Source organism: Bos indicus, chromosome 21, assembly GCF_029378745.1.
Source record: "Bos indicus isolate NIAB-ARS_2022 breed Sahiwal x Tharparkar chromosome 21, NIAB-ARS_B.indTharparkar_mat_pri_1.0, whole genome shotgun sequence".
In the NCBI taxonomy this organism is placed as follows: Eukaryota; Metazoa; Chordata; class Mammalia; order Artiodactyla; family Bovidae; genus Bos; species Bos indicus.
This window is the reverse complement of record NC_091780.1, coordinates 35,048,481-35,058,707: the sequence shown is the minus strand read 5'-3', so window position 1 is coordinate 35,058,707 and position 10,227 is coordinate 35,048,481. Positions and strand designations below refer to the sequence as shown.

General features: G+C 49.5%; 1 protein-coding gene across 1 annotated transcript; it reads left to right on the top strand.

The window, feature by feature from the left end:
- Nucleotides 1–756: 756 nt before the first annotated feature.
- LOC109575279 (granzyme B-like) lies at nucleotides 757–4,282 on the top strand. Its single transcript, XM_019983272.2, has 5 exons — nucleotides 757–954; nucleotides 2,198–2,345; nucleotides 2,832–2,967; nucleotides 3,165–3,422; nucleotides 4,052–4,282. Exons 1-5 carry the CDS (start codon nucleotides 900–902, stop codon nucleotides 4,193–4,195), a joined length of 741 nt encoding a protein of 246 aa, XP_019838831.2. The 5' UTR covers nucleotides 757–899; the 3' UTR covers nucleotides 4,196–4,282.
- Nucleotides 4,283–10,227: the final 5,945 nt, after the last annotated feature.

The window sequence follows — 10,227 nt, the reverse complement described above, 5'->3', positions numbered from 1 at the left end:
TTCTAGAGCCATAGTGATTCGTTAAATTAGGCCAATAAATGTCAAGTGCAGTACGTTTGTTTGCAAAACATGGCAAGAGAAATGGACTCTCACTCTGAGCATTTGTAATTTTTTTAAATGGTGGGGGTCTTTTGGTTTTTGGTTTTTTAAATTTATTTATTTTAATTGGAGGCTACTTACTTTACGATATTGTAGTGGTTTTGCCATACATTGACATGAATCAGCCATGGGTGTACATGTGTTGGAAAGGAAGTTAAGATGATGAGTGGATGACCATATGGACTTAGTAGGTGGCAGTCGAGCTCTGTGCATCCCTGGACCACAGCCCTTCCCATGCTGCATTCTGGTCATGGATGTTTCTTTCTCCTCCAGCAGATGGTCAGCTCTCTAAGGGAAGGAGAGGCATCTCCAGTGTGTTTGGTCATAACATAGAGAAGATCTTAAACCCACAACTGCTCAAGAAATTATCGTGTGGACTTAGCAGCATGGAAATGAGACCCTGATGGTTCTACCACTGGGGACTCTGGTTTGTGGGCTCTACTACCTCTACTGGTCGAGGTACACCCTACACTCTACTACACCCTACAGTCCCCACCTTGTACTCTTGGGTTCCTGCTCTGGCTGGAACAAGTGGTCTGCTCTGAGTCATCATCTGTGGGTACTGGTGTGGTCATTGTATGTTTCTCACACAACCACCCAGAGAACGTCATCAGGCAGATGGAGTGGGGGTGGGGCAAGCTTTCATAGAAAGCTTTTAGGATGAAGCATCGCAAAGCCAGAGGGGAACACGAGATCACTGAGTCCCCTGACACTTCGTTTCTCTCCAAGAGGCTGGGGGATCTGAAAGAGAGCCAGGAGGTAGCGCCAGCATCTCCATCCTGGGCAGTCTTTCTAGGAAGATGAAGCCTCTCCTGCTCCTGGTGGCCTTTCTCCTGACCCCCAGGGCAAAGGCAGGTGAGTGACCATCCCCCTCCTAGGGGCCCAACCCCATCCCCCAGGTGGCACAGAGGTCCTGCCCATTCTGCATGTCCCTGATCTAGCTATCCACCAGGCAGGAACATTCCGAACACCAGCTCCCATCCCACCTCATACCAGGGAGTATGATGCTGGATAAACCGCCAGCAGGAACGACAGAGCAAAGCCTGCTCTCAAGAGGAGCCAGTGGGTACCAGCCCCTCCTGCAGCCCTACCTCTGCCATCTGGAAAGTGGAAATTTCCCAGAAGTGATGGCAGATGGTCGCAAACTGGAGAAAAGAAAATACTAAATTGCCCCTGAAGAGGGCAGAGTGGGTCTGGCCTCTGCTTCTAGTTACCTCAGCATCTGCTTGGCAGACCCTGGAGTTGGTGCCTCTGTGTGTGCTCAATCCCTAGGACACACAGGCCCTTTACCCAACTCGACTTCCCTTCCCAGGCCATCAGGGGCTCCTCTCTTTCAAGGATGAAGCCAGTGTTTGGTAGACCTGAACTGCTCTGCTTCCCAGAAGCCCACTAGCACTGGCCATACCAACAGCCCCCACCCAGAGGGCCATTGTGAGCAGGGAGGATGCAGGAGGGGGCATGGTCACTCCTTCATGCAGCCAACAAATACTCATTGGGCACTTACTACCACTCAGGCCCTGAGAAAGAGGCTATGGTGACATCTAGGTCCCTACTCTGAATTCCTGTGCCCTGGAAAACAGGGCTATCTTGAATAAAATAGGGTAACGGGGCCCTTAGAAAATCACCTGGAATGCAGCACAGGTGGGGGAGGAATTTTCAGAAGCCTCTAGGACTTTGCTATCCCTAGGACAGGTATGAAAAGTGAAAGTGTTACTCAGTCCTGTCTGACTCTTTGAGACCCCAAGGACTGTAGCCCACCAGTCTCCTCTGTCCATGGAATTCTCCAGGCAAGAATACTGGAGTGGGTTGCCATTCTCTTCTCCAGGAGATCTTCCCAGCCCAGATATCGAACCTAAGTCTCCTGCATTGCAGGCAGATTCTATGCTCACCTGCAATTATGTGTGGGAGACAGATTCGCAGACCCAGACAGCTGCTCTGTTCTAGAGGAGGAAGTTGAGCCCCATTCCCAGCCTCCTCCTGCCCCACCAACTCCAGGCCAGGCGGGACTCCCCAGTGCCCAGCAGTCCTGAACATGAAGCTGATGCCAACAAGGTACACTCAGTGGGGGCACACAAGCAGAACAGCCCTTTTCCTTCAGGGGAGATCATCGGGGGCCATGAAGCCAAGCCCCACTCCCGCCCCTACATGGCATATCTTCAGTACTGGAATCAGGATGTCCAGAGTAGGTGCGGTGGGTTCCTGGTTCGACAGGACTTCGTGCTGACAGCCGCTCACTGCAACGGAAGGTGAGGAGCAGCAAGTAGCCCGTACCTTTCTGAACACCCTTGGCAAGGGAGCCATGCCTTTTTTCTCCAGGAGCAACCAGGCTGTTAGGAACATTGAGCCAGGAGGGCTCCTGGGAGGGCAAGAAAGAGGGCAGCAGGAGAGTGAGAGGGTGAGAAAGAGGGAAGGTCATTGCCGGAGGCGTTGCTGAAGTGAGAGAGACGAGACATAGGGCGCGCCTGGATATCAGAATGCAAACCAATGCAACTTCACATGTGTTCCTAGGGCTAACTGCCCATGGAGAACAGTTGTGCTCTTCCCAATGGCTCCAGAATCTGACCTTGGCTGCCAAGGAACAGACAGTACAGACAGCTTAGCCCCCAGGGCCCTCCTGGTGCCTGCGCTTCCCCTCAGTGGGAGCCTTGCCCTGGAGTCACCTGCCCTTCATGGCTCCAGGGCTGTAAACCCTGAGGCTGTGACCCCTATCTCCTGCTCTGGTCTCTGTGCAGCTCAATCAAAGTCACCCTGGGGGCCCACAACATCAAACAGCAGGAGAGGACCCAGCAGGTCATCAGGGTGAGAAGAGCCATCAGCCACCCTGACTATAATCCTAAGAACTTCTCCAACGACATCATGTTATTAAAGGTAAACCGCCCTGCTTCTCATGCCCTCCTGGGATCAGCTCGTTTCCCCTCCCAGGACCTCCTACCCCTTTCTTCCCTCTCATCCTGGCCACCTGACCCGTCCCTGTGGCTCAGGAGAGAGGGGAGACTTGTCAGCGTCATTGCCGTGTCCAGGCTCAGGGACCACTGGCTGAGCCAGACTCTTGTCTCTTCCCACAGCTGGAGAGAAAGGCCAAGCAGACATCAGCTGTGAAGCCCCTTAGTCTGCCCAGGACCAAGGCCCGGGTGAAGCCAGGACAGACGTGCAGCGTGGCCGGCTGGGGGAGGGACTCCACGGACACCTACGCTGACACACTACAGGAGGTAAAGCTGATCGTGCAGGAGGATCAAAAGTGTGAGGCCTACTTACGCAACTTTTATAACCGCGCCATCCAGCTGTGTGTGGGGGACCCAAAGACAAAGAAAGCTTCCTTTCAGGTGAGAATCACAGCCTACCTTGCTTGGATCTGGGGAGAAGGGTGTTGGCAGAAGATCTGGGACCTGGGGACCGCCTCACCCTCTAGGCTTGGGACCTCTCTCCAGGAGTAAAAGGGGGAACAGCCGGAGCAGGAAGGACCTAGAGTCTCTGCAAGCCACACAAGACCTGCAGTGAATCCCAACCTGGCGCTCCTTTGGAAGGGAGAATCTGCCATGCACTGAGGCTCAGGTGTTAGAAAACCAAGCTTCCTGAGTGGGAGGTGGTTCAGTCTGCTCAGAGCTGGAACCCACCTGCTTACTGAGCTCCTCCTCCCTGATGAGTGTCAGCCCTCCCACCTGCTTCCCTGTCCTAACAGCAGCCTGGAGCCAGTAGCCCCCAGCATCTAGAGAGAGAGGGGATGGAGACCTGGGGGCAGAGAAGGAGCTGCCCTCTGGGGGAAGTGAAGCAGGGACAATGTCCAGTCAGGGCTTGGCAGCCGGGAGCCCATAGACCTGCCTTGCTCTCTTGTCTCACACATGGAGGCCTTGCGAAGTGGCCTTCTCAGAGAGGGGTCTTGAAATGGCAGGGTGGGAGAGAGGGCAGGACCAGGAGGAGAGCAGACTCAGTCCTTCCCCTTCTCTGTCCTCAGGGGGACTCGGGGGGCCCTCTCGTGTGTGACAATGTGGCCCAGGGCATTGTCTCTTATGGAAAAAGAGATGGATCAACTCCACGGGCCTTCACCAAAGTCTCAAGTTTCCTGCCCTGGATAAAGAAAACCATGAAAAGCCTCTGACTGCAGGAACCAGACCATCTTCCCTGGGGCTGATCCAGAATCACACTGCAGGGTTGGGGGTGCCCACAGCTCAATAAATGTCTCTCAGCAGAGCTCGAAGGGCTGGTTGCTTGTTTATTCTCTGACTCTTATTCACGGGCATCTAGTCTGTGCTTAGAAAGGCAATGACAGGATTCTGCTGTTTTCTGCTTCCTCCTCTCCCCACTCCCACCATCTCTTCCCCTAAACCCCATGCAAAGCTGTCACCCAGGTCTGCTTACCCACACCTGTCTTCCAGGGCCGGCCCTCCCGCCAGGGCTGAAGCTGAGCACCATCAGGGGAAAACATGAACCTCTCTGGTCCTGGGGCTCAGGGTGAGCTCCTTAGCTCCTTGCTCTGTGTACATGGCAGGGAGGAGGGGGTCACACCATGAGTCCCCAACACCAAGAGCACAGCCTGGGGCTGCAGCTCCAGGACAGAGACCCTCCTACTGGGGAGAGGGGCTACCTGAGCTGACCTTTAACCCCCACAGCCAGGGGAGCTGGTCCAGAGCTGGGCTGGTCTCCTGAGAAGCCCCTCCATCTCACCCAGGCTGAGTGTCCTGCTCTGCCCTCCTCAGAGCCCAGGGCCCCAGCTCTGCCTCCAGTCTCCTCTGCCACCCCTTCTCCGTCCCTGCCCATCACTGCACATCCTCAGCAGGGCCACCATCTCCTGTCCCCTCAAGACCACACTGATCTCCGCTGACCCCTTCCTCATATCCTTCCCACCCTGCATACCCGAGTCTCATGGGGTTCCAGCAGGGCCTCACCACTGATGTACCAGCCCAGCTCATACCTTGGCAGAGAGGGATCAGAGGGACCAGGCCTGTGCTATACTGGGCAAGTCCAGATCGCTGGGCCCCATCTCTCACCTGGGCAGGGCCAGCTCAACCCCTCACATGCAGCCCATTGTCCCCCATGTGCTCAGGGTCCTCTGGCTCCTGATGGCTCAGTAGCCTGAGTCCCTGTCAGCCTGTCCCTTTAGGTACTGGCGGCCTCTGGGCCAAGAATCCCTGCTGGTCACCTGGGACCTTTTGAGTTAGAAAGGGATCCTGTCTTTAGTAGGACTGAAAAGTGCATTGGTTTTCATCTGTCAACACAAATGCTGATGGAACCCCTACTAAGTGCCGGACATTATGATTGTACAGTGGACACATACAGGTTCTATCATCTCAGTCCAGCTGTAACTGACAGTGTCAATATCATCCAAATTGTCTATATTCCCTCCCTCTCATAAGTCCGCTTGAGGGGCCTACATCTCTGTGGGTAGTCCACAGGGACAAAGATTTGTGTTTATTTTTATTGCTGGTTACACTCATAGGATGTTGTTATGTGTGACTCTTGAACAGCCATCGTTTGGTTTCTAGACAAGAAGATACTGCTCTGCTCACTGGAGCATCCTCGTCCCCTGGGGGAGGGGGCAGCGGGGAGGGAAGAGAAGGAACATGGGCAGCTTTATTTGTTTTACTCTAAAGATAGCAGGCAGGAATGTCCTTGCTCACGCTCAGATGGTAGGAACACCTATTTGAAAGGCAATTAGAATCTGACACTAAACACTCATCCAATTGGATGGGCCAGAAACAGGCTCCCTGTCATGGCTGCAAGCTCCTGCCTGTGCAAACCAAACTGCAGTCAGGGAGGCCCATGTGGTCTGGACAAATGGAGAAATGCCTCTGCTCTTAGGCCGTCACGGTTACTGCTGCTCCATAGGGTCCAAGACGACCTAGACTTTTCATCCTTGGTTTGGAGAGTATGTGATTTTTGCTGGGCAAGGATCTCCCTGTGCTGGTCTCCCCTCACCAGACACTTCCATCTACCAGCCCTCCAGGGTCTGGACTGTTGTGCTGAGCTGCCTGGGAGCCGAGCCTGAGTTCCAGCGCTTGGCTGGTGCCGCCCTACACACAGCACTGTGCTTCTCTGAGGCATGTGTCAATACTCTAGGATACAGTTACCCTAAAGGCAGGCCCTTTCTCCTCTGGTTGTGCACAAATCACACAGCAACACAATCTCCTAGTGACCTGGGGCACGTTTACAAAGGAAGAGCGGTGATGACATGCTGAAAAAATCCCAAGATTTACTAGGGACCCAGCTCCTTGATTGAAAATCACACAAAAGGAAAACAAAGAAACAAAAACGTACTGTTTTAAAAAATGAGCCTAGCCACATACAGAGTCAGCTCAAGTATAATTGAGCTGAATTTCCTCATTTACTTTGAGGAAATGGTTCTGTGGTTTGAAAGTGTTTAAGAATATTTGTTGCAGACTCTCGTCCTCCTTCGAGAGATGAGGGAGACAGAGTCCCAGGAGGGACAGTGAGCGCCTGGAGGTCCCACAGAGTTAGGACGGAGCTTGGGCTCAGCCAGGTCCCCTGAGAGTCAGGCCAGCAAGAGGACTTCCATGTTTTCTAACCCTGCCCACTGATGACTTCCTGCCATCCCTGGACAAGACAGGAGCCTCTGCTCAGATACCTCCCTCCACACACAGTGAGCCTCTGGGCTCCCATTGTAGCCATTCTCTGGCAAGTACTCAGACAGCTTCTTGGTGAGCTGGTCTGTCTGCTCATGGGCACATGCAGAAAGAGGTGGGTAAGCACCTAAAACATGCTGATTTCTTCAAATCTTCTCCATAGAGTTATCCCCCAGCTCCCACCTTTAAGGAAACAAATCTTCCCTTGCTTAAATATCTCTTTAATGGAAATAAAACATGACATACAGTAAAACATCTCTGAAGATACCGCTAAGGAAATTTCTCTACTCACCAAGGCCTCTCCCATCACTTTTCCTTCTGTCCAGTCTCACAAGAAGAGTCAGGTACCAGCATACTGGTAGGGAATTGACCAGCCAGCTCTGGGGGGGATGAGCCTAAAGGGATTCAAATCCTTGCTGATTTGGTTTGGGAATGTGCACTGGAACAGGGATGGCTCCGCCTTCCCAGCCCATGACCATGCTGCTGCCGGTACCACTCACCATGGACTTGCAGAACATCCAGGGTTTATTTCCTATTTCCTATCTTCATATCCCACCCAACACTGCTTTTGGTCAACAAACACCTTGCTCCCTGAAAAAAATTCAGCAACTGTTTCTTTTTTTTCCAGAGGCATATTGCTAGACGACATTCCTTCTTCAGTCAGGAGGCTCAGTCAACCTGTGTTACTCAGGTAGGAAAGAAAATCACATCTAAGCATGTAATGGTCAAATTAATGAAAGTCAAAGAGAAAGAGAAAAAGTTGAACACAGACAGAGAAGAAAAGAAAATACTTCAGGGGAAACAACAATCACAACCTTCTAGTCAGAAATCAGTTCAGTTCAGTTGCTCAGTTGTGTCCGACTCTTTGCGATCCCATGAATTGCAGCACGCCAGGCCTCCCTGTCCATCACCAACTCCTGGAGTTCACTCAAACTTGTGTCCATCGAGGTGGTGATGCCATCCAGCCATCTCATCCTCTGTTGTCCCCTTTTCCTCCTACCCCCAATCCCTCTCAGCATCAGGGTCTTTTCAAATGAGTCAACTCTTCGCATGAGGTGGCCAAAGTTTTGGAGTTTTAGCTTCAGCATCAGTCCTTCCAATGAACACCCAGGACTGATCTCCTTTAGGATGGACTGGTTGGATCTCCTTGCAGTCCAAGAGACTCTCAAGAGTCTTCTCCAACACCACAGTTCAAAAGCATAAATTCTTTGGCACTCAGCCTTCTTCACAGTCCAACTCTCACATCCATACATGACTGCTGGAAAAACCATAGCCTTGACTAGGTGGACCTTTGTTGGCAAAGTAACGTCTCCACTTTTGAATATGTTATCTAGGTTGGTCATAACTTTCCTTCCAAGGAATCACCATCTGCAGTGATTTTGGAGCTCCCCAAAATAAAGTCTCACCCTGATTCCACTGTTTCCCCATCTATTTCCCATGAAGTGATGGGACCAGATGCCATGATCTTCGTTTTCTGAATGTTGAGCTTTAAGCCAACTTTTTCACTCTCCTCTTTCACTTTCATCAAGAGGCTTTTTAGTTCCTCTTCACTTTCTGCCATAAGGGTGGTGTCATCTGCATATCTGAGGTTATTGATATTTCTCCCAGCAATCTTGATTCCAGCTTGTGCTTCTTCCAGTCCAGCGTTTCTCATGAGGTACTCTGCATATAAGTTAAATAAGCAGGGTGACAGTACACAGCCTTGATGTACTCCTTTCCCAATTTTCAACTGTGTTCCATGTTCAGTCTAACTGTTGCTTCTTGACTTGCATACAGGTTTTTCGGGAGGCAGGTAAGGTAGTCTGGTATTCCCATCTCTTTAAGAATTTTCCACTTTGTTGTGAGCCACACAGTCGAAGGCTTTAGCATAGTTAATGAAGCAGAAGTAGATGTTTTTCTGGAATTATCTTGCTTTTTCTATGATCCAACAGATATTGGCAATTTGATCTCTGGTTCCTCTACCTTTTTCTAAATATAGCTTGCACATCTGGAAGTTCTCAGCTCATGTACTGTTGAAGCCTGGCTTGGAGAATTTTGAGCATTACTTTACTAGCGTGTGAGATGAGTGCAATTGTGCGATAGTTTGAACATTCTTTGACATTGCCCTTCTTTGGGATTGAAATGAAAACTGACCTTTTCAGTCCTGTGGCCACTGCTGAGTTTTCCAAATTTGCTGGCATATTGAGTGCAGCACTTTCACAGCATCATCTTTTATGATTTGAAATAGCTCAACTGGAATTCCATCACCTCCACTAGCTTTGTTCGTGGTGATGCTTCCTAAGGCCCAATTGACTTCACACTCCTAGGATATCTGGCTCTAGGTGATTGATCACATCATCATGGTTATCTGGGTCATGAAGATCTTCTTTGTAAAGTTCTTCTGTGTATTCTTGCCACCTCTTCTCAATATTTTCTGCTTCTGTTAGGTTGATACCATTTCTGTCCTTTATTGGGTTCATCTTTGCTTGAAATGTTCCCTTGGTATCTCTAATTTTCTTGGAAAGATCTCTAGTCTTTCCCATCCTATTGTTTTCCTCTATTTCTTTGCGTTGTGCACTTAGAAAGGTTTTCTTTTTTTTACCTCCTTTCTATTCTTTGGAACTCTGCATTCAGATAAGTATATCTTTCATTTTATCCTTTGCCTTTTGCTTCTCTTGTTTTTATTATCAATTTTTTATATAATGACTATAATTTTAATTAATTATTAGTGTAATTAAATCACATTAATAGAAATCAAATAGTAATGCAATGTTCTTCAATCTCATCTTAGCAGCAGTGGCATTAAATTTTAGTAGATTAAATACTCCAAATAGCAGAGACTGTCAGTCCAGATCAAAAATGTAAGATCCAATTTTGTGTAGTTTACAGGAGAAACATCTTGAATATAAGGATGGAAGATAAACTTATGGGGCAACAAAAAAGATGTAACCCCAATTTTTTTAAAAAAAAGCATTATCCCCATCCTGAACCCTCCTCCCTCCTCCCTCCCCATACCATCCCTCTGGGTCGTCCCAGTGCACCAGCCAGCCCCAAGCATCCAGCATCGTGGAGGGTTCAGGATGGGGAACACATGTATACTAATTAAATAAAAATTAAAAAAAAAATAAAAAAAGAGAGGAAAAAAAAAAGCATTATCCATGGTAAATGCTGTTTAACTGTAGAATTTTTGGCCATCTGTGAGATAACATAGAGTAGAATAATTATTTTCTTTTTTCCTTATTTCTATTTAGCTTAGCAACAGTGAAGTTGAGACTCTTAATTAGTTTTTATATATGTTTTACTGTGAACTTTCAGATCTTTTGCCCATTCTATCAAGTTTTTGGTCTATTTCTTCTGGATTACAGATCTCTGTACATTATAATAGATCAGATCAGATCAGTTGCTCAGTCGTGTCCGACTCTTTGCGACCCCATGAATCGCAGCATGCCAGGCCTCCCTGTCCATCACCAACTCCCGGAGTTCACTCAGACTCACGTCCATCGACTCAGTGATGCCATCCAGCCGTCTCATCCTCTGTCATCCCCTTCTCCTCTTCCCCTCAATCCCTCCC

Coding starts and splice junctions, on each gene's coding strand:
- LOC109575279 (XM_019983272.2), top strand. CDS start 900: ATGAAGCCTCTCCTGCTCCTGGTGGCCTTTCTCCTGACCCCCAGGGCA. Junction 2,346..2,831: donor GCCGCTCACTGCAACGGAAG/GTGAGGAGCAGC, acceptor GTCTCTGTGCAG/CTCAATCAAAGTCACCCTGG. Junction 3,423..4,051: donor CAAAGAAAGCTTCCTTTCAG/GTGAGAATCACA, acceptor CTCTGTCCTCAG/GGGGACTCGGGGGGCCCTCT.